Source organism: Cavia porcellus, unplaced genomic scaffold (assembly GCF_034190915.1).
Source record: "Cavia porcellus strain 051 isolate PalLab524CR breed Dunkin Hartley unplaced genomic scaffold, mCavPor4.1 scaffold_22, whole genome shotgun sequence".
NCBI lineage: Eukaryota > Metazoa > Chordata > Mammalia > Rodentia > Caviidae > Cavia > Cavia porcellus.
Genome location: NW_026947505.1, coordinates 28,946,450 through 28,971,188, shown reverse-complemented (window position 1 = coordinate 28,971,188; position 24,739 = coordinate 28,946,450). Strand labels below are relative to the sequence as shown.

At 40.5% G+C, this 24,739-nt stretch overlaps 1 protein-coding gene and 1 long non-coding RNA gene across 2 annotated transcripts in view; one reads left to right on the top strand and one right to left on the bottom strand.

Moving 5' to 3' along the window:
• The first annotated feature begins 8 nt into the window (after window positions 1–8).
• Window positions 9–24,739, top strand: part of Sgk1 (serum/glucocorticoid regulated kinase 1) — a 115,280-nt gene continuing 90,549 nt past the window's right edge. Inside the window, exon 1 of the mRNA XM_003468448.5 lies at window positions 9–282. Coding sequence (XP_003468496.1) covers window positions 214–282 — 69 coding nt within the window. The 5' untranslated portion in view covers window positions 9–213. The remainder of the gene's footprint in view (window positions 283–24,739) is intronic.
• LOC134472084 (uncharacterized) overlaps window positions 10,207–24,739 on the bottom strand; it is a 99,382-nt gene continuing 84,849 nt past the window's right edge. Inside the window, exon 4 of the long non-coding RNA XR_010041913.1 lies at window positions 10,207–10,400. This is a non-coding gene — a long non-coding RNA (uncharacterized LOC134472084). The remainder of the gene's footprint in view (window positions 10,401–24,739) is intronic.

Sequence of the window (24,739 nt, the reverse complement as noted above, 5' to 3'; positions counted from 1 at the left end):
AGAGAGAAAAGCTACCGTCGGGAGCAACTGAAAGTGAGGAGCGGTTGCTGCAGTAGCTGGTGCTGCAGAATGTGCGCGTGAAGACCTGAGCCTCGCTGGTCTCCATCCCGCTCGGTCTTCATTCACTGTCTCGAGGAGAGCAAAGGGAAACGGATGCCCTAGCCAGGCGGGTGCCACCCTGGATCTATAACCGTGAAGTCGCCACTGTGGAAAATGGTAAACAAAGACATGAATGGATTTCCAGTCAAGAAATGCTCAGCCTTCCAATTTTTTAAGAAGCGGGTAAGGACAGGTTGTTTGCTTCTTTTGTTTTCCGTGCTTCTCCTAAATGCTTTAGAATGCTTGCTGAGGTGATCCTGAGGTTTGGTTGGTCAGCCCTTCAGGAAAGCTGCCGCTAGTGTTGGTCAAGGTGAGGACTGGTCCTGCCTGGATTCCAATCTGTTGGGGGCGGGGTGGGGAGGAGGGGGGCTAGGAAGAGTTGCACTGGGCAGAGGCGGTTGGGGTGAGGTGCCTTGGAGAGGCTTTGAGCTGGGAATGGGATTTCTCAACCAAAGCCACCACAAAGATTACCAGGTAGTTTCAGCAGAACTGGCCTGAGTACAATTATGGCCAGTAAATGAGTTGGGCTAATTAAGGATCTCTCAGGCTATCTTTCTCTCTCTATCTGCCTCTCTCTCTCTCTCTCTCTCTCTCTCTTCCGTTTTTGAAGGGTCCAACTTTTCCACACCTTTCCTTTGCTGTTGCTCAAGTGCTGCATTCTCATTTCATTAGTCTGAAGGAGCAGCTTTGCCCCACAGATGCATTTAGCCAGTCATCAGCTATCTATGTATAAACAGTGAGGGACTAGAGTGACCTTTCTCAGAAATGATGGAATCCAACATTTTAATCTTCTATTTCAAGTTGTCTCAGTTTTGCATAATGTATCTTTCCTTTGCTTAGTATGTCTTTTTTTTTTTTTTAAGAGAGTGCGGGTGTATTTGAGTAACAGTTTAAGATTTTGCTGCTATATATATATTTACTGAAATTCCTTGTTCTTTCATTCATAGTGTTAATAGTGTTGCATGGATTGTAAATGGACTTTTTTCCCCCTTTTTGTGTGTTTCACAATAAACTCAATTCGCTGTTAATGGCCACACTAGTGGTCTGTAATTCTGCAAATTTATCCCCAAGTGGGGGGTAAGAAGTGAATGATTGTTAGAGGACTGGTGAGTGGCATGTTTATGGAAAGTGTATTTTAAGCCAGGGAGCTTTCTGTAGTTCCCAGCTGCCCTATCCTTTTTGATTCCCTAGGGTACTTTCCTCCAAATGTTTCTCTCCATTCATTCCTCCTTTCCTTCATTCAGGTCCCTTCTGTGCCATGCCTGAATCACAGCCCTTGCTAACTTCCCAGCAGAACACAATGAATTGCAGGCTGGGCGGGATGACCTCCCTGCACCAAATGGGCAAGCTGGGAGCCTGGGTTGGAAACAGCATGATTGGTCCAACTAGAGGGCTAGCTGAGGCTCCCACACTGAGCTCTCTGTCAGTCAAGCAACATCTCCCCAGGAGTCCCTGGGTCCACTGAAACCAACGGAAACCAAAATCTTGTGCAGTGCACATACCAAGCAAGGGACATCTCTTCACTAGCTGAGTGTGCAAGCTGGATGACAGGAAGTCAGTACAACTCCACAGAGTAGCACCACACTGTTTAGAGTTCTCTTGTGGCCAAAATATTTCTTTGCAAGGGAAAGGCCTCTTTGTGAAGATAGATTTCCCAGAAGAAATAGCTACTTTGCTAATAAAAAAAAAAATGCCATGACCTTTTTATTCAGTACTTACACTCTCAATTCCCTTTTGATTAATCCAGTTTTCCTGTTATTTTTGAGAAGGGGGTCTTGCTATATTGCCTATGCTGATCTCCTACTGCCTGGGTTGAAGCAGTCCTCCTGTCTCAGCCTCTAGAGCTGTGGGACTACAATCAGTCTACTGTGCACATCTCAATTAACTTATTTGATGATGCTAGGGATATTTTAGTTTATTTAGTTCTAGGATTGGAACCCAGGACCTAGGACCTTATGCAAGCACTCCACCATTGAGCTACATACCAGGCTCCAGGGCCACGGTTTAGGACTCTTTCAATCAGATATCCTTAATCAACCGCATTGCTTTCATGTAGATTTTTTTAAAAGTTATCTCTTATTTTCTTTGCCATGAACATATACTATAGAAATACTAATTTACCATCTGGCTTCATTTTGCTTAGAAGTATAATTTACCAATATATTTTAGTTTTAACTAGTGCTTCTGAAGATCATGACTTTTGCCAAGACCAAATCAGTACGTGCATGTATCTAAGTCCTTGCAGGGAGAAAGCGTTTGCTTCAAGATAACCAGCAAGTGACTTCACCTGCCTTCTAACCTGGGCCTGTCAGTTGCTGCAGGTAGGATCGGCAATTCCCCCCACCCCTCTGCTCTCTCTGCTCCTCAAGGACACCTAGCTAAGGACAATGTGACTGTGTACCAAGTCATTGACAGCCCCAGGGAGGAATTCTTTGATTCTTGTCTACTTGGATTTATTCCTCATTTTTTTCCTGTATTCTAAATAAATGCTCATTGCAGTTTACACCATGACTTAACTTTGATATTTTTGTTGTTGTCATTTGTTTGCTTTTTGTTTTTCAAATTGTACAACTATTATACAAATAAATATGTGAAGAATTAAAATGACATTGAGGTTTATTCCACCTCTTCTCCTGTCCTCCTCCCCTTCCCAGGGGTAATTAACTGTCATATTGGTGTTCTTACTTTCCAGACCTTTTTTGAAAACCCTCTCTATGTATTTTACATATACATTCATCTGCTATATATAAAGTGTTAGCTTAAGGCCAAGAATAGTCCATTTTCCTACATGCTATTGTTGAAGTTCCACAATTTCTGCATATTTTAGTTTTAACCTAGCTGATCTTACAAAGTGAACCTTTGTCCAGTGCCCACACTGAACCATGAATAGATCTTTTTTTAGGGTTCATTAAAAAGAAGGGGATCTAAATTTAATGGGATCTAAATTTTGATTGCAAAAGGCGTAAAGAGTGCTTCCTATGCCCCTAAGACACTCTCAAGAGGGCCTAAGAGGCCACAGAGGAGAACACAGATGTCTGTCCTGGTGGCTGTACTCTAGCCATTGTCTATTGGTGCTGTGTTTCTGGCACTGCCAGGTATGGTCTCAAATCCTCATTATAAACCTGTAAGTTAAGAAAAAGTATTAAATGCATAAACCATGGTTTAGAGAGATTAAACAACTGGTCCAAGGTCATGCATCTGGAGTAGCCAGGATAAAATCGAACATGTTCCACTCAAAACCACATCTCGTATTCTTAATCCAGATATTTTGATTTCAAACCACCGTTAGCTCCTTTCTTTTTCTTTTTTTTCTCCATGAATAATTTTCTTTTCCCCAAAGTGAAATCTGTATGCCACTACCCAATGCATAAAACCTATAAAGACCCCAAGCCTCGGCAGCAAACCTCCTCTGTGCCCCGACAGCCCGCAGTGCAGGCGGCCTGAGCATGGTGCTTGCCCCAAATCCTCCAGACTTAGGCCTTTTACACAGCCTTGCATTTTAAAAGCTCAGCTAAATCAGCTTAATTTCACTTAGCTGAGAATTGCTGGGCAAAGAGTAGATAGGAATTCCACTTTCACTCTCTGTTTGTTAATGGTGACTTAGCATAGAATAGGCTGTGTTTTGTCCTTTTTTTTTTTCCCCTCCTGTACTGTGGATTAAACCCAGAGTCTAAGCACTGAGCTACATCCCAGCTCTTTAAAAATAAAACTTTTGAGACAGGGTCTGTCTAAATTGCTAAGTTTCTCTGGCTGAGCTGAAAATTTCCATCCTCCTTAGCCTCCCAGATTGCTGGCATTATGGGCACATGCCACCATGCCAGGCTTGTTTAATTTTTTCAAAAACTCCAAAAATTTCCTTAAAATGAATGAAAAAATGTCCTATCGGTTTTATTCTGATATTCCAAGAGGTTTAAATGTTATCAATTTTGCTAAAGGTAATCTACTTTTATGATTTAAAGATTTGTTCATGACTCAGATTCTTACATAATGACTTAAAAAACACAAACAACATTGTTTTGAGCTTTATAATCCTTTTTGGAAATACAATAGGTATGTGAAAAAGACTTCTAGACTCATGGCTATTTTACCTTTGGTCAAATTTCAAAGGATATGTAGCCGTAGAGAATTTGAGATTCAGAATGAAACTGAGAAGTCCCCTCATTGACTTCCCTATTTCAAGATGAGCAAACCCATACCTGGGGAATGAATCACCTACTCCAACCAGAATGGGGCTAAAACAAGCATCACATCAAGTGTAGAATGCTTTCCTCTTCACCGTGTGGTCAGGCTAGTTCAGCATTTCATGATTCGTTCGTTCATCCAGCCGCAGATAAAGTAAGGACACAATGCAGTGTTCTGTGTTTGCAGAGCCAATTATCTTGACAAGATGTTGTCTTGACTCGATGTTCACGACTGTGCATTTAAACAAGTCCTTGTTTTGTTTCTTAATAACAATCTCTTGTAATAACTGTTACATGGTAGTGATATTCCTGGGCACGCTTTATATGTATGAACTCTAAGCATGTCACACATTTAAATTGTCACACACAAAAAATGTAGGGTAAGTGCTGTTATTACATGAATTTCACAGAAGAGGAAGGTGTCCTGGGGTTAAGGAAGTAGATGTGTCATACAGGTAGTAGGTGGCTGGAACAAAACCGGGTTTCAAATCCAGTTCCTGGTTTAAGTTGCTGATTCCAGCAAAGCTGAAAAATGAAGTCCATCCCCTCTGAGGTTGTCTGTCTGTCTCTGAGACAGGGTTTCTCTGTGTAGTCAAGGCTGACCTTGACATGCAATCCTCCTACTTCAATCCCAGAGTGCTGGGATTACAGGTGTGTGCCACCACACCTGGTTCTAAACTGATTATCCTCTTTTTATTTTATTTTATTCTATTTTAGTTACTGGGTATCGAACCCAGGACCTTGTACTTGCCAGGTAGGCACTTATGCTGAGCTGTACTCTTGGCTTTAAAGTGGTTATTCTTTACCACTGTTTCATAAACAGGACTCCTGTAATCCCAGCAGTTGGGAGGCTGAAGCAGGAGAAATATGAGAATGACCAGCCTGTGCTATACAGCGAATTTAAGGCCAGCCTAAACTGTGTAGTGAGACTCCATCTCAAAACAAACCAAAACAGAACAAGACAAGCTCTCTTCCTAATGGGAAACCCGTGAAGTATTCTCAAACGATGTTTATTGAGCATGTACTAAGGGTCACATACTGTTCAAAGCACTTTGTAACAACCCTCATTAAGCTCATTTCACAGTTAAGAAAACCATAGGTCTGAGATGATAAGGTGCATGAAGTCACAGAACTAGGAAGAGGAGTAGCCAGAATTCAAAATCGGGTGGTCAGCCTTACCCCCACTGCCTACTGATGGCTGTGACCACATCCCACCCTGTACTTGGGACCACCACCCAGAGAGATTTTTTTTCCCTCTCATAGATATGAAGAGGCATATTTTTCAAGTATGGCTAGTAGAAATACTTCCAACAGAATTCTGTCTTAGTTTTCTGCAAGACAGATGTGATCATACATCCTGAAAACATGCTGTAGGCTCTAATGGCATCTGTGCTTTCTTTGGAAGTGACAAACTGCAGGGCTATCGCCAAGCTCCACCTGAGCACACTTCCCCAGCACACACAGCCACCTCGCTGTTTACTCTCTGTAGCTCCCATGGGGTGGGAAGATCCCTGAAGACAGAGAACCAGTTTCCTAGGGTGGCAGAGCCCCTTCTTCTTAGGCAACTTTTGTTGAATGAATGAATGACTTTTTGAACTCATGTGTCCCTACATCATTGGCTTCTTCTTGCTCTTCAGCTAATGGCTTAGAAATCCAATGTATTCTAGCTGTGTGCTTGCCCATAGATGAGATATAAAGTAAGAATGAAAAAGAACTTAATCTGTCTCAGATGTTGACATCACCCGTTGGTGGGGAAATTCGACCTCAGTGTGTTTGCTGACTCTGCCCATATCACAGCTCTGGTAATGTTTTCCTGTCAGGTCAAATAAGGCAGACGGGCTAACGAGAAGCTGATCGCTTTTTAGTTTACATGAATATAAATCATTGACTTCAGTATTATACAGAATGCTCTATGCATTCTCCCACCTAGAATCCTGTAGTCTTTCCGATTATTTCATTTTCCTTGGTCGCTGGTTTTTGTGCTGGGAATGAACCCCAGGACTTGTGCGTGCTCAGCACCCCCTCTGTGTCCAATGCTGCTTTCACAGCCTGATCCTCCTTCTGTTTCAGTGTGGTCTGGGGAAGGCTTGGAGTGGGGAAATGAGGTGAAATTCAAGCTGTCTGTTTCATTTCAATCATTAAGGCTTAGAGGGTTTGCACCAGGACAGAGCTCTGCTAACTGGGTTTCATCACCCGGGGAAAGGAGATAGTGAACCGTTTTCATGAAATAGATAGTTTGTCTCCTGGTGGCTCTCAAGAAATTCCTGTCATAGAAGCTTATTCTGCACGAGTGCTTGGGAAATGTTTTGAACGTGAAGTATAGCAGAGTTTCTTGAAACACTGCTCTATTTTGAAAGAATTGATCTAAAAATGTGGCTGTCACACAAAACACAGGGGTATGGGGCATTCGGAACTCGCCTGTGTTTTACAGTCTGTAAGAGCTTAGCAAGGTCAAGCAAAGTTGCAGACCAGAACTGGGCACAGTGCTGTGTATCTACAGTCTCAGCTCCTAAATAGTCTGAGGTAGGGAGATCACTTAGCTTCAGAGTCAAACATCAACCTAGGGAACATAGAGAGAGTCCTCAGAACAAAAAGAAGAAGAAGAAGGAGGAGAAAGAGGAGGAGGAGGAAGAGGAGAAGGAGGAGGAGGAGGACAAGAAGAACAAGAACAAAAACAGAAAGAAAGAAAGAAAGAAAGAAAGAGAGAGAAGGAAAGAAAGAAAGAAAGAAAGAAAGAAAGAAAGAAAGAAAGAGAAGGAAAGAAAGAAAGAAAGAAAGAAAGAAAGAAAGAAAGAAAGAAAGAAAGAAAGAAAGGCTTTATGGGAGAGCCATCAGCAAGCATGTCACTAGTGGAGATTTCTGATCATGACAACATAAGGCGAAGAGTTATACTGGGAATTGGATCAATAGGAAAGCTTAATTACTAATGTAGTGTAGGTGAAGCTAAAGATAGTTCGCTAGAGGAAATATTGTGGGAGCGTATTTTAGTGTGATTTTAAAAAATACATTGCAATTATTTTTTTAGAAGTAAACCCAAGATGTAAATGTCAACACTCCTAACTCTGGCAGAGAAGAGCCTGGCTCTTGAGTGGGATGCTGTTTCCTGCTGCTACCTGGAGCCAGCGCCCCTCACTTGCCAGTGAGTCTGGGTGTGGAGTCGCCAGTCTCTCCCTGCTGCAGAGCTGAAACGGTGCCCGTTTCCGTGGCGGATGAGCAAGTGAATTCACAGGGCAGTTTCCCTGAAGTGCTTGAACTGAAGGAACAGGAGTCACCTCCTTCCTCCTGGAAAAGCAAAATCTCTGGGTCTTAGTCCCCGTTGTACCCTTCTAGCCCAGAAATAAGGACAGGTGCAGTAATCCACCCTGGTGCTTCGTCTAAGAGCAGGAAGCCCAGAACGTGGGGAGCTTTCTCTCACAATGATGTTGGGAGATTTATAAAAGATTGTGTGTGACGAAGGATGAGGGCGAGGAGAAGCGGGAGGGGCAGCAGCAGTTGGGGCGGGGAGGCAGACAGCAAGGCAAGTTAGGCCTGCCTTGGCATCCTCCTGCAGCTGCTCCGACATTTGGAGAAAGGATTACTGTTATAGTTTGTTTACTCTTACACCTATTTCTCTGTAGCATTCTGAAATGACTTCATAAGTACTGACAATAAGAGGAATGAAATTTGAGGATGCAACTAGGGCAGTAGGAAAATCTTCCACTTGGCGGTACAAGCTGCCAAAATATTACTCTAATTGCTTTCTAGATGCTGTGGGGATATTTTTATGTGAAGAGTCCGCTCAGATACTTCCATGGCATTGGGTCACCTTGGCCCTTTTTTCCTTCTTAGGCCAAGGCATTCACCCAAAATGTCATATGGCGTTCTCTCTCTCTCTCTCTCTCTCTCTCTCTCTCTCTCTCTCTCTCTCTCTGTGTGTGTGTGTGTGTGTGTGTGTGTGTGTGTGTGTGTGTGTGTGTGTCTGTCTCTCTGTCTCTCTGTCTGTCTGTCTCATCTCTATCTCATCTCTGTAGGATATACTTGTAGAAAGGCAAAAGGAAGAAAATTCAGAATCAATATACCTCTGCATCCATTCCCCATAGGAAAAAAATTCACATCTTAACAATGGCTTCAGGAACATCTTTTTTGGTTTGCTTGTTTGTTTTGTTTTGTTTTTTGAGACAGAGGATCACTATATATTTCAGGCTGGCCTTGAACGCACTATGTGGTGAAGATGGCCATGAATTTGAAGTAATCTTCCTATCTCAACCTCCTAAACGTTGGGTTTATAGGCTTAAACCACCACACCCAGCACAGCAATATTTTGCTATCTGGAAATCAGTCAGTTGGCTCAAGTGACAATAGCCAGTATGAAAGATCTCCATCGCACAAAGATTTTAGTTTCCACAAATACCAAGATCAGAAAGTGTCTCCTAAGAGATTCAAGACTTTTTAGGACAAAAATTTTAAAATTCCAAAAAGGAGAAAAAAAGAAAAAGAAAGTAAAGAGTTTGAAAACCAGATATAAGTAGAAATATATATTCATAATGTTTATTATTTACAAATATAATCTTTTTTCTGAATGATCTTTTTGATAGTCAATTGATTTCTGTAGAATTCTGAGTCTCTCTGGGCCAGTACATATTTGGGCTGTAACATAAGAAAGATCTGGGATCAAAAACTATTAGTTTCCAGAGTAATTCAAAAGATCAGGGTAATGCAGGCAGGGCACAGCAGTGCACACTTGCAATCCTGAAGCAGGAGTGTAATGAGTTTGATAGCAGCCTAGGCTATGTAATGAGTTCAAGGTCATCCTGGAACAGTGAGACCCTATCTCAAAACACAAAAAATAAAAACAAAAATCAAGGTATTGTGTAGCAAAATAGTGGCATGGAAATGAAAGACTAAAGATATTTAAGAACTCTCTCTGGAGTCTCATTTGGCATCTCTGAAACATACAGCACAAGGTTCCTGAATGTAGGAGCTTCTCTGTCTTGTCCACAGCTCTATCTCTGTGTATGGTATGTAAGGACAATAAATGTTTGATGAATCAGTAAAGACAGTTTAACAAAGTGGTTTGGAGAAGAAATATCCCGTGCAATCGCAGTATCAGGACTTGGGTAAGTAAGGAGCATTGATGAAGCAAAGAAATCAAAATTTAAAGAAAATCTTGAAGTAATTTGTATTGCTTCGAGTGGTATTGTTTGACATGTCAAACAGTAAAACAGAATAAGTAGCTCATACCTAATATACTCAAAGAGCAGGTAAGCAAACAGCATTTATTTGATTAGGGCTGGTGGAAAATAGACCTGAGCACTGAACACTAAACTGGGTTGTAATTTGATGATTAGTTTGACATTTTTACTAAATGTAATTTTGGGGAGAGCTGAGAAACAAATTCAGGGTGTGTCAGACGTTGACTGTATGTCAGACATTTAGCTCTACCCCTAAACCTTGAAGAAGGTTTTAAAGTATCCCCCCAAAATCTAAAGGGCTTAATTTACAAATATCTGTATCTTTTACATAATTTTTCTGTGATTAATAAGATTAGTGAAAATACTAATAATTTACCTAACAATGTTTAGTGGAATTAGAAATTTTATGAAACTAAGGCATTATCAAAGATACCTAGGAAACAATCCAGGAGGTAAATCACAGAATTTCTAAGCCCTTTTTTGATGAGAAACAAACAAATCTTACAAGATATGTGTTTAATTTTCACAGGGAAACAGAGGTTATGTTACTTTGTTAGAGCTACTATTAACAAAGTACCACAGATCTATGGCTTAACCGATAAAAATTTATCATCTCACAGTTCTGGAGGCCAGAAGTCTGAGATCAAGGATTTGAATCTTGTGAGGGTAGAGAGAGAAGGATCTATTTATTCTAAGTCTTGCTTTCTGGCTTAGGAATTGCCTTTTTTTTTTTTCCTTGTGCTTTCCCATCATCGACCTATATGCTATCAGCCAAATTTCTCCTTTCCCAAGAACATTAACCACACTGATTTAGGACTCACCTTAATGATTTCATTTTAACTTGATGAACTCTTTAAAAACCCTATCTCCGAAGAAGGCCAATACTATGGTTTTGATCATGAATGTCCAGCAAAGCTAAGAGCTGAAGTCTTGGTCACCAGCCTGTGCGCTGTGGGGAGAAGATGGAATATTTAGAATGTAGGACCTTGTGGAAAGAGGTGAGGTCACTGGGGACAGCACTTTCACTGCCTCTTTTTCTGCTCATTGGCTGCAGGAAGATATTTCGTCTGTCACATGCTTCGGCCATGAGGTACTGCCTTGCTGCATGCCCAAAGACAACAGGCCCGTGCCCATGAACTGAGACCTGCGAAACCTTAAACCAGTAGGAACTTTTCCTCTCATAGGCTAATCATCTCAGGGATCTTGCTACAGTGACAAAAGACTGGCTAACACATTTTGAAGCCCAGAGATTAGGATTTCAACATATAAATTGGGAGACATAGTTGAACCCATAACCAAAATACTCCCCATCTTGACCCTCTGTATCTAAAGTAGGATGTACTAAACAGGATGAACTCAAAGATGGGCTTTTTTTTTACTTTGTTAAAATTATTAGTGAATTATCAGTGAATTCTGAAAAGTATCAAATATTACAAAAAGAAAATCTAAAATACTGTCCTGTAGAGTATCAAGTAAAACGGAGAGTCTGTGTCTCTAAAACAAGAATGTGTTTTAAAAAATTGTTTTAAGGCAATGGGGTAGAAATAGAAAGTGGGTAATATTATGGGGAAAATGTTATGAAATGTTATATAATAAATTTTAGTGAACAAGGTAGCTGATAAGATGTCTGAAATAGCACTTAAAAGCTTAAAACTAAATGATACAAACTGGTAAATGAATTTCTCCAAAGAATATTAATATAATTGCTTTCACATTCAACCACTTGACCTCAGAGATTAAATGTTACAGAGTAACAGCTAGGACCTGGCACTCATGGCAGGCTGGGATTTAGTTATCAGCTTTGGCAAATCAGCCATATCTAATTTGTTTGTTTATTGATCAACTTTGACGCAAAAGGGCCCACACCTTCTTTACATTGTCACTAATGGGATGGTAAAGCCATTGTTAATAATTAGGTTTCTGGCACAAAATGAACATGTAAGTCAGTCACTTGAGAGAACCCTTCAGAACTATTCTCAATTAGATAAAATTGCAGAGTGTGTAATTTTTGTTCATCCAGTATCTTTTGCATTATATATTTCATTCTTTTCCAACACTCAGAAGAATACAAATTTCTAAGGTGTCTTCTTACTTCAAACAATAGATCAGAATTTATTTGAATGTAGGATTGGTTGAAATCCCACCCAAATCCTCGCCATCACTTTTTAGTATTCATGTTAGCAGTAGCTAACATGAATGAGACTATCTACTCATCAGATATTAGGGTAGGAAAAGATATATAACAATTACTAATTTCCTTCACTCTCCACCCAACTGCTTCTTCAGAAACTTGGATTTTCCCCCTCACCCTGCTCTCACTTTTCATAGCCCTGTGAACCTCCATTTTTATGGTACCTGTTATTTCATAATTACATACTGAGGTAGTTTTTTAGTTAATGTCATCAGAATAATTAATGTCCTAGTGAACTATGATCTCTGTGAAGGCAGGAACAGTCATTCCCTTTCACTTAAAAATAGTTCTCTGCATCTAGCTCCTGGAGGATTCTCAGTAAAATAAATTGTTGGAACAAAAAGAAGAAATTATGAGTCTGTCCAGAAGGGAGAAGAGAAAAGAACAAATCTTAAAACCCACACAGAGATAAAATACCTTTTGCTTTTATTCTTTTTGGTTTATCTTAACATTCCATCATCTGAGACACATTTATATTCTAAAGAACATCTTTTCTGTTATTATCTCATTGTATTTTCTATTATTTACTGTTTCCTGTGAAGGTATCATGTAATAAATTGTTCTCATAGATGTAGGAGAAAATCTTTTTTTCTTGAAGGAAATCACATTTAGTATGATATAATCTCTTAGATTAGTCTCAGTTGCCAAGAAACTCAAAGCTAAATTTAAAGGTGAATTTCAGTGAACAAATTAGACAAATCTTTAGAAGTAAATCCTTAGTACTGGATTTGACTTTAATTTTGTATTTTTATTTCAACTCTTCTATTATATGCATCTCATCACACTGCCCTGGATGTTTTGAAAATGAAGGAGGAAGCATATAAATAATAAAAGCAAAAAGCAAATTTCATGTACTAGTTTTAAATATCAAGGATAGAAAGCCATTATACTATTACATTACAATGAGCTGTGGGTGGTTGTACATGTCTGTGGGCCCAGAAGGACCACAAGTTGGAGCCCAGTGTAAGCAACTTAGTAATTTTGCAAGACACTGTCTTAAAAAAGTTAAAAGGGCTGGAATATAACTCAGTGCAAAGGCCCAGGGTTCAGTTTCTAGTACCATGAAAATCAACAAACAAGAATACATTACTATGATAATAACCAACACCTTCAGAGGAAATGCAGTTCTAGAATATGAATTGCTTTGTAGCATTTGTGGTTCTATCTTTCTTATGACTTGCAACATAGAAATGCAGTTTTGCTTTACCAACAAGGACACTGAGCATAAGAAACCTCAAGTGGTCTTTCTGCTGGCACACAGCTAAGAAAACTCAGGGATTCTCATGACATTGGAGACTCTCTACTACATCACATTACTCCCCTCCCACCACCACCACACACAACTATTTTTTGAGACAGGGTCTCCCTATACATGTTGTCTAGGACAGTTTGAACTTACTATATAGGCCAGGTTGGGCTCAAACTCTAGATTCTCCTACTGCAGCCTCTGGAGTTCTGGGATTACCATTCCTGGCTGTACTGGCGTTTTTCACTGGGCATCCACGCTGACCATCTATTCTTAGGAGCGTGAGAACACTGAAATGGAGCCTTCTGTCCTCATGCTTGGTCTCAGTCTTTAGTCCAGGAAGACTGGACTTTTTGTTGGTTTTATTCTGAAACAGGGTTTTATCATGTACTTCAGGCTGACTTTGAACTCATGGCGATCCTCCTGCCTCAGTCTCTCAAGTACTGGGATTACAGGCTGGTGTAACAATGCCTGGCTGGAATCTACTTTTAGGTACTCTTTTAAGTAGTTTTTTGTACCAACTCCTATTTTTTAAAACTGTGTTGCCAGTTCTGTAGTTTAGGCCATGTTGATCCTTCCCCAGAGAATGGCCACCACTTCCTAACTGGCCTTCTAATGCCAGTCTTGCTCCAGGGACTGCTCCAAACTGTAGTCTAGCAGAGTTTTCTAAAGCACAGGTCAGAGTTTGATAGCCTGGTTCTTAAAACATTTCAATGATTATGTCCTCAATCCCCAGCACCCCCCCCCCACCAATCCAAAAGAAGTCCTGCTTTGTTAGCGCTGAAAACAGAGAATTGTCTGAAATGGTCCCTCCTCCCCTTCATCTCTGTACTCCTCTTCCTCCTTCCTCTTCCACTGAACATTCCCCCCATCACACAGATGTGAAACAGCTGGAATAGCTTGCCATCCCCAACTGCACCATCCCGCCACCTACCGAAGGGCTCTTTCCCAGCCCAGAGGCCACAGACCCTTCAGAGACAAGACAATGTCTATGAACAGAATTCACAACGTGCATGACAAATCTTATGCATGTTTTCATAAACCTGTCACTGAAATCTAGTACCTCCTCCAATTATAAATATATCTAACAAGCCCCAGTGGCTTTACCAAGACCTGCAATTTTGTCACTAATAAACACCAAAGTATTTTCAAAGCCCATGACAGGTGTTGAGGTGCCACAAAGGATCATTTGTGCTCACTGTTACTGAGAAATTTAGTGTAATTATTAGGACCTCATAATCTACTCAGTCAATAAAGACTCTCAGAGTGCTAAGAAACTTTTTTAAAGTATTTTGATAGCTACAGGGTCTTCCTTCATAGTCCATAGGCGTTCCTTGAACTCCCAGTGACCCTCCTGCCTCAGCTTCCTGAGTGCTATTTCAAGCATCCACTACCTGGCACAATTGTATATATTTTTTTGTTAGAAATGTATTTTAGGAAGGGACCGACAGGTTTCACCAGACCTTTAGAAGTGTTCAAGATCCTTAAAAGCCGAGGGTCCTTTCCTGAAGAATATTCTGATGTGAGCTCTGTGCCTCTGCCATGGCTTACATCCACTCCCCCAGCCCCCAGGCTTGGTTTAAAGATGTGCCCTGGAAAGTGCCATCCCCCAAGAGCCATTCTGTTTCATTTTTCTTCTGGTGGTACTGGGGATTGGCAGGGTTCACATCTACTAAACAGCCACTCCAGAACTGAGCTATGTACCCACTCTGCTATATTTTTTGAGATAGGATGTTGCTACATTACCCAGGCTGGCCTTGAACTTGTCATCGTCCTGCCTCAGTCTCTCAAGTAGTTTTCTGTCCACTGCAGTAGCAGTGTACTTTCCCTGCTATGACACTGGTTTCACCAGGGTGTGATTACCTTTCAGTCTGATCCTTTCACCAACACAAGCTCCCTAAAGGCAGCCCTGTAACAGCTGCCATGTCCCCTACACAGTAAACCCTCAGCTACCTTTCAGTCTTGACCGAACTCACCCTTTAGCACTTGAATTCACCCTGAACCATTCATTTCTTCATATCAATGTTTAGTGAGAGTCTAGCAGGTCCCAGGGGTCTTTCTAAAACAGAGCAGTACAGACCAAAACATCTGCCCTGAATGCATACATTCTTAAGAAGTAAATCAGTCAATAAGCACACTGTAAAAGCAATACATTCCATAGCCAGGCTGGTGATGTAATCCCACTACTCTGGGAGGCTGAGGCAGAAATATCACAAATTCCAGCCAAGCCTGGGCACCTTGACTACTTACCGAGACTTTGTCTTAAAATAAAAATTAAAAGAGAAAAGTCACAAAAAGACAAATACTATGATTCCACTTACATGAGGTACTCAGAGTCCTCAAATTCATAAATAAAAAGTCAAATTTTCAGAAGCTCGAGGGAGGGAATGAGACATTGCTGTTTTCTGTTCGGAAAGATGAAAAAGATTCTGGGCATGTTTGCACAATGATGCCAAGGTGCTTAAACCCACAGAATCGCACCCCTAAAAATGGATATGATGGTAAATTTATGCCATATGTATTTCATCACAATTAAAAACAAAACCACAGTGCAAGGCCTGGCTGCCATCGCCTGTTGTTTTTGCTAAGGGCTTGAATTGCAGCCATGCTCAGAATATTCCTCATGATTTCTGCCTTTCACCACGCTGCCGGGGAAAGAGAAGGGCAGGTTTCGTAACGTGTGTGCTGAATTCCTGAGATCTGCACACCGGTCCCCCCAGCCACTCCCAGCGTGGACACACGGGAGATCTCCAGCAGGGAAGGGGTCTCAGACCGCTGCTCAGGCCTCCTGCTTATCTTCCCACATTTCCAATTTCATTCAAGCTGGTTTTCTTCTGTCATACATCACCAAGGAATTACTAGGCTATGTGAGCAGACAAACACGGCTGGTTTTTGAAAATCAGATAATTATATCTGATTTATATCTTCAGTGTCTCTCTAAGTCACTTTAATACCCCTGCTTCCCTGAGTTTGGCTTTATGGCATTCAGTTTCTTTTTTCAGTCACAAAGGATGATCTACACGCATTTCAAGCCTAATTGCATCTTTTATAAGTGTTCTGCCTTCTGTCCTTTATGACATTTAAGTAGAAGAGTTTTTTTTTAAAGTAAATATTATCAAATCTTGATATTTAAAGGCTTGATATCAAAGTGATTTGTGCAATCTCAAAACAACTGGTTCTATCCTGAAACTTACATGCAATCAAGATTGCCTGGGTTTTACCATGTCAACTGTACAGCTTAGTTGTTTTGTTATTTTACTGATTTTGCCAACACAATTTTTTCTAATCCTCCTATTTGCCTCCAACATAAAAATTTTGTTCTTCATGTGCACTGTGATCAGCAAAGCTTCATAGAATGTCAAGTCTAACTGTAATAGCATCAGTGGTGCTCTTAATTGTAACTTTAAAATGTTTAAAATGAACAAATGTTTTTCAGTGTAGCAGTGAGATTTGCACAACTTACTAGAACCTAACAAATTATGAGCCATCTTGCATATCTGAAACTTAAGGTATAGATTGCCAGAGCTTAACTTTTACAAAATTAGAAATATTCTCTCCCTCATCTCAATTTCCTCTGATGCACCCAGGCTAAAACATGGAATTTACCTTAAAGTAGCCTACAACTAGCATGTTACTCAATTATGAAGGTGAAATATGACTTAGAGAATAACTTTCCAATTATAATGATGTCATTAAATTTCTCTTCTGGTCTTTTTTTTACTCGGTTAATGGAAGCCTTTTGACTTTTTGATCATTATGAAGATGTATTGGTAGTCCTTCTAACATTCCTTTAAAAATAGACATTATTAAGTGACTGCAAAATCAGAACCCGTGGCTGAATAAGTAATCATCTTAAGCGTTTTAAGGTTAGTTATACATAGTGTCAAAAGCTCTGCACAGGTATTTCCAATGTATTTTGAGCTTTTAAAATATTTTCCTCTCACTTCTCTGAGTCTACTAAATTTAATGTGTGTAATCTGATTCCTTTTGCTAGAATATGTAACCTTGCTAGAATATGGTATCTCACTTCATGAGCTAGAATATGGTATCTCACTTCATGAACTTAATTCTGTCTACGATTCTGATCAAAATGAAACCGAACCAGAATCAAATCAAATTCTCTCATAAGGTCAGGATTGAAACTAACCTTTGAATGTGACTCTGTTCTCATCCAGTTCAGTTTGCAACCAGAATCATGGAAAGAATCAAGTTCATGAGTCAAGGTGTCACTGTATTTAGAGCTTTATTTTCTTTCTTTCTTTCTATTCTTCCTCTTTTTTTTTTTTTTTTTTTTTTGGTCTTTTTGGGACAGGGTCTCACTATGCAGTTCAGGTTGGCCTTGAGCTCACTTTGCCCAAGTCTCAAACTTGCAACATTCCTCCTGTCTCAGCCTAGGGCTTCATTTTGATGGTGAAATCCATTTGTGCCAAGCAGTGAACTCTAAATGTTTCCTTAAAGCAATTTCTCTGATTTTACTTTCTTCATGTGTAAAATGGATCTCTTACCTTTTTTTGTAGCAAATCTCCACTTTACCCACTGACCAATGGGTCTCCTGATTGTCTTACCTCCAAGCTCCTCTCCGAACCTTACCACACTGCCACTTGCTGTGGTTTAAAGGTTCACATTTTGGAAGCTTAGTATTGAAAGTGCTCTGCCAATGGAATTTGGCGGTGGGGCTTTGAGAAGTAAGGAAGATTAGATGAGGTCATAAGGATGAGGCCCCATGATGCCGTGAATGGCTTTACAAGAAGAAGAGAACCAACTCCCACACTCGCTCTGTCTCACCGCCTCTGTGACCCCTCTGCCATGCCGTGATGCAGTGAGAAGATGCGCAGATCCTGTGTTCTTTGTCTTCTCCAACTCCAGACCGTGAGCTAAATGGACCACTACCTTTTAGTGATTTCCCAGCCTGAGATACTCAGTTACAGCCACAGAAAGTGAACTAAGACACAACTGAGGACGAAGTGTGGGAAGACTTTTCATCCCGGCCCTTCTCGTGGTGAAATGGCAGGTGGCCTGTGAGACAGTCATAGTATTTGTTTTTCCTCAAAAGAAATAGACATAGAGCCAGTGCTTTGAGCGAATAAGCCTTTCCCTATTCACATAGTATATCACACTTATTTGTGTTCCCGCCTCTTTGTTTTATCCCTAAACTCCTATAAAGATATTTTATCAGAAACAATCACATCCAATACATTGCACATGATGAGTACCATGATGGGTACAAACTTGTGTTTGTATATTTTTGTTGTTGTTGGATTTGGCTTTGGATGCTTTTTTGGGGTGAGAGGGGGATAGAGTTTCAGGGCATTGAACTGAGGACCTTGCACCTCCCGAGCATGTATTGTGTTACTGAATGACCTACTTGGCCCTTGTTCATGTCTGTCACTGGGATCTAGCACATTCTGTGGAAAGGCAGAAGAGGCAGGAGATTAGAGATGGGGCCCTACTGACAGTCAGCCCTGGATTCTGCATCTGACTTGCTCTGTGATTTCAGATGACTCAAATGCCTTCCCTGAGCCTCAGTGTTTTTCATATATAAATGATAATAATCTGACTTTATGGAATGTTTTATGCAAAAGAGGTGATGAGCTGCAGCTTGGTGATAGACAGCTGCTTTTAATATATTAAGATGTTCTGATCATTTTCAGAAGAAATTAACTTCACTTTTACTGAAATAAGAATCGATGTTTCATTGAGCCAAATTATGAGCCTATATATATGTATGTGTATGTATATATGTATGAGTCCTAATGCATAGATCATAGCTGACCATTTATGAATCTGAAGGTGAGTAGAAACATCAGACTTAAGATCTATAACCTCAGATATTACATCAGTCAGAAATTAATTATATTTCACATAGTTATTGATTACACATAATATCAAATATTCACCCAAGGATGTCAAATCAAAACAATGTCTCAGTTAACGAATAGGATCTTAGTGTGTATCGAACAGCCAACATGACAGTCCCGCACTAATCAGCATAGGCTGTAAAAATAGTAAAGTACCTGTGTAGTGTCACACGGTGGTACCCGCCTGTAATCTCAGAATTGTTGGAAGTCTGAAGCAGGAGGACTGCAAGTTTGAGACCAGCCTGGGCAACTTAGTGATTTATGATACATTTGTCTCAAAATAAAATAAAATAAGAGAGTTGGAGACATAGTTCAGTATGAAGGCCCTAGAGTCATTAAATCCCCAGTACCTCAAAAAAAAGAAAGAAAAGACAAATGTAGATATGAATAAGTCTGTACAGCTTTAAAAAGTGTCTTTCACAAATGTTGTATTATTACTACTTTTTAGCTTCCACAGTGATTTTTACATAGTTGTAATTTTCTTTTTCTTTCTTTTTCTCTGTCTTTCTTCCTTTCTTTCTGTATTTCATGTTTCTTTCTTTCTTCCTTCTTTCCATTTTAGTGCTGGGGATTCACAAGCTCCACCACTAAGCTGCACCCCACCATTTATGTAGCTACAATCGGGGAAGCTAGCTTTCCGGATTCCGGCTCTCAAGGTTTTTCACTATAACCAGAATGTTGTCCCCTTTAAATTGGGCAAGACATGTAACCTAACAGGCTCCATTTTCCTCACCTGTGAGAAGGATCTGAAGACTCACGGTCCCTCTGAGGGCTAGTTTTTAGCCTGTAGGATCAGGAGCCACCCCATGACATTCCTTGTCTGGATTTTGCTTCCTGACCAGTTTATCTACTCAGTCACCTTGGGGATGGGTGGAGAGGGGCCATCATTGTGTGAGGAAGCGTGCTGCTGCCGTGGGCTCGCCGCCTTGGACGCTGACTCCTCTGAGTTGTCCCCACTGATTGCCCTCCTGTCTGTTTCCCAGCAAGTTCCACCTTCACATTACCTTTAAAAGTATTGGCCTTTATTATGAGCTAATTACCTCTTATTTTAGAGACATTTTTATCCTTAGGCATCTCTAAGGATAGAGATGATATACAATTTTTATGCTTCCAAAACACCAAAGCATATTGGCTTTAAGAGTTTTGTGAAGATATGAAGGACTAGATTAGCATAGTATAACGTTCCAGATGAATTTCTTGTATAAAATGGGGTGTACCCTGTAAGTTTCTACCCAAAATGATACGCCTTTGTGCTTTAAGCTCTTTCTTTTCTTTTCTTTTCTTTTCTTTTCCTTTTCCTTTTCTTTTCTTAGTGCTAGGGATTGAACCTAAAACCTCTCACTTCCTCCAGTGATTCTTTCTTTTTTTTTTGAAATGAATTCCTGTTCTGTAGTCCAAGCCAACCTGAAATTCTCTATGTAGCCTACACTGGCCCTAAACCTGTAATCCTCCTGCCTCAGCCTCAGCCTCAGTCAGAGTACTAGAGTTATTGTCATGCCCCGTCACCCCTGGCTTGCTTTTGGTTTTTGAATGAAGGGAGAAAGAGGCGCTGTACAGAGATCAGAGCATCTTACTAAGTGAAGGCAGGCCCGTGAGAATGGGTAGAGAGGATGGAAAGACTAGAGAAATCGGAAGAGCATCTGTTTCTTAGCCCACCAACGAGGGATGGATTTATGCAGTGGTCAATGAGATGTCAAATAAGACACCAATGGAGACTGTTCTTTGAACAAAGAAAGGTGACCTGAAAACTCTGGGCATGATTAGCACTACTGAGGCCTCCTGAGACAGCCAAACAAGTCAAAAGTGGCAAAGGGGTGTTTTCCATTCCACCAGTCATCTGCCCCTGTCCTCAGCCCTCACATCGGCATCGGCACAGGACAGCTAAGGCATCAAGGGTGCCAGGCAGACACCAGCAAAGGAGCTGCTCCCAGCCGGGAGATGTGTGCAGGGCTGCAGGCCCAGAAGAGGCTGAGAGCACGTGGGACCCACCACACAGACAGGCAGTGGGGCTTAGTTCCGGGGAGAAGCAGAGAGGAACTGAAACAAAAGCAGGATTTGGCTGCTACCTTTTAATGACTTCATTTGCACCAACCAGCTCTAGAGTTCTGGGATACATTCAGACAAGTTAATCAGATTAGCAAATAGTCACGTTAGAAAGTACAATACCAATTTAGCCCTGTGGGAAAGAAAGAAAAGTGTCTTTCTGTCGTGAGAAAAAAGATTATCTGAACTGCGAGAGCCTCCCTCAGTTTGAAGGAGGAGTGGGAGATCAGAGAGGAAAGTAGGGTCCCCTGACCGGCCTGCCTCAGGCACTCCCGGCTCGTAGCCCCAGGCGTGGGTGCTGACATCTCCGTCAGGGCAGATGAATCAAGGGCTCACAGCCTTAGCTAGGGCATCCTGGGGACTGGTTCAAATTACCCTCTAACTTGCCAAGGCAGAGTAAGACCATTTCTTTCTTTTGCTTAGAAATCTATTGGTCCTTGACAGGAACACAAGAAGTTCTGGGAAAAGTGACTTGCTCTGTGTGGGAAGAACAGTTAATACTTTCCTGCTGGCCTTTCTGTATGCAGTAACCTGCCCTGGTCATTGACGTACAGTGTAAGATAAGGTTTCTTGAGCAGACCTTTTTATGGAGGATTCAGAAATAAAGTCTGAAAACCCAGGTTAACTAGGTAGTTAATGTCTATGGAATGTGAATTTTTAGAATAATCTGAAATCCAAATGTATGAACTTCTAGTTAGGAACTAAAAATATGTTTTTTACAACATGACACCTCTGGAAAATTATAAATATGTTTGTTAAAAATGTCTTCATTTCTAGGGAAATTGGAGAAGTGGGTTACTAAGCATCATAGAGACTTTAGAAGAGCTAGAAGAAAGTGAGAATATATTGAAATATAATATTTATTATTTCTCTCCAGATTGATACTAAATATTACCTTTCCTTTTTTAGAAATTCAGCTTTAAAATATTTCAAAGTCTACATCATGTTGAATTAAGATAATTGTATATAATTTAAAGAAATAAAAGGAACAAGATTATGTTAACCAGTACCAGAATGCACACAGAATATTCTTCAAGGTGACTAGACAGGGCTTTAAAACATGAATAATTCTCATCTAAGAACTAATGATTAGGTTAAAAGGTGTCTCGTTTTAAATGAGGAAATCCATTATATTCATCCCTAGTGACACAGAATTATTACTATACTGTAATTATTTTTTATGTTGGTTCGTATTTCAACCAGGGTTGCTGAAGAGTAGGAAAAAAATAATTATAACAAGAAGTCCATAAAGTGCATAGTGCCCAAGGTAAAGTTGGGGAGAGACCCTTGCAAGCATGTATTTCCACGTCGGCATGTAGGACCAGGTATATAGACACACTTAAAATATATATTTCATAGAAATAATTGGCTCATTTCTAAGTCACCTCTGAGCTTTGGAATTATTTTCATAAGATCCATTCAGTAGTCTTAAAAAGCACAAGGACTAACCTTAAGCATGTGTTATGGATTAAAAACTGGTGGTCAGCTTAACACCAGCTACATCAAATTGGCGTGGTGCTGAGTGTAGATGGCCCACCTGAGGAAAGTGGCCAGCATAAAAGGAGACATGTTGGGGAAGAGTGGGCACTGTGGGTTCTCCTAAGTGTCGTTGTTTGGAGCCATTGGTTCTCCTGGAGGAGCTTGTTATGGCTGGCTTCTCCAATATGAATTATCATTGGAAGAGCTTGGGACCTTATTGTTGAGAGTGGCTGTGCTTCAGTTTGGGGGAGCTCTGGTTCTTACATTGAGCATCATTTCCTGGCTCTGGAGGGAAAGATGTGTGCTGTTTAATCTCCAGGAGAAGCTTGTCACACTGGCTTTCTGATATATTCAACTGTTCTCATCGTCAGAGGAGCTCAGGACTTCATTGTTGCTCAGGACGGCTGTGGTAATTTTCAGGGGAACCCTAGTCCTCATTTTGAGTGTTGCTTCTTGGCTCCAGTTAGAACCCTCAACCTATTAGCACAGATCCTTCATCCTACTGGCATAGACTTTCTAGCTTCCACTGCTGACCTTTGGGCCTTCCCAGTGCACATAAAAGAGACTGGCGTGAGTCATTGTCGTAGGATCTAGGCCTCCAGTTGGACTCACGGGAGGCATTGTCATGGACTCTAGGTCTTTATCTGGACACATGTAGAACGTCACTGTGAGCGCCAGGCCCTTGGTTGGATTTTCTAGATCTTTAGTGTTAAGGACAGATTTCCTGCACTTTCTTGTGTTTAACTCTGGGTGACCATCATAAAATAATACTATAAATCCTGTGTCTTGTGTGTAATTATTCTCCTTATAACCCCTGACTACAACCACATGACAATATAAGCATATCGCTTGTACCTTTGAAAGATAGCCTTTTTAAAAATCCAGTTCTCTATTCTACATTTATCCAGTGCAGAATTTGTTTTTCTGATGACAGTCCCATAAAAAAATCTGTTGCAACTGTACATGAGTAAAGGCATTTGGTTGAGAGATATGGTCAGTTTGGTAGAAAAAACACTGGCTGAGAGTTTATATACTTGTTAACCTTATCTAAGTCCTGATCTATTACAGAACAATTAGATGACTTCACAAAATCTTCAGCTTCATCTCCTACAAAATGAAAACCATGTGAATAGCTTTACTGAATGCAGATGTGTCCAGGAGCTTCCGGCCTATGGAAAGGTTCACAGTTCATACTTTTCTATTATACTTTTTATTATACTTATTTGAGCCACAGCAAAGATCTAGGGAAAAGGGTTATAAAAGCAAATAGAATTCCAAAGAGCTATAAAGGAGCTGAAAGGAAGGGATTCATTTAACGCCTGGAACAAAATGCATGCTTTTGACACTTCAGAGAATGGAGGGTTTGCCAGCCTTTTTGATTTGCCCTCTGCAGGGCAGCTGCCTCCTTACAAGGCCCACTGAACTTTTGGTATATGGGAAATCTCACTACGCCTTCCTATTTCCTCCATCCGTGGACCATCTTTTACAGCGCAGTTATGCAAATCCTGGAAAAAAATGTGTTCATGACTTTTCTGAGTTTTTACCTCTCTGTCTTGTTTCATCTCTGTGTCAGCTGGGAAGTTGTAGAGAAACAAACTATTAGGAAACAGAGGGAAGGGAATGAATTGGCTCCTGTGCTTGTGTGGATAGCAAGTCTGAAATCTACAGGGCAGGCTGAAGACTGATACTGCAACCTTGGGCAGAATTCTTCTTTCTGAAGGAAACTTCAACTTTGTTCTGAAGACCTTTTGATGATTGAAGTTCACACTGATTATTAAAGATAAACTATTATAAAGACTGTGGATATTAACCACATCTACAAAATACCAGGAGAGCAACCCATGGGCTGGTGTTTCGTTGAAAAACTGACAGTAGCCCAGTGAACTTGACACATAAACTAATTATCACATTGTCCTTCTCTATCCTACTCTTTTTAAATGTTCCCTAGTTTGTCAAGATCCCTATTAAAGTCAGATGAACATGTCTAGAGTCGGAACTCCAGACATGATTCAGTAGCACAGAGGTCAGTGCATCATTTCCTATTTTTGGCCTTACTGCTTCCACTGGCCTAACCTAATCCAAGTAGGACAGAAGATGGATTAGTCATTTCCTATAAAGCCTAGAGTGAACCAAAACATCTGAGACCTTTAAGCCAGTCTCTCTCATTCCACAATTAGTGGGAAAAGAATCAATGAGTTAATCTGTCATGTCTCAAACAGTTTCAAAGATAAGATTTAACTTTATTACTGCATAAGCAACTTCTCCTAGCACAAATTATAGAGCTACAATATATCAAAAGTGAATAAGCTCACAGAGGTTCAGACTTCCCTTCATTTTACATTTGCTAAGTGTCTGCAACTTTCTCCAGAGTGATTCTAGAAATTTCCTATCTTTGCTGACAGTCAGTTTCATCTTTGGAAAGCTAGCTATGAAATAATTACATAATGAATTATCACCTACAGTATGTGTGT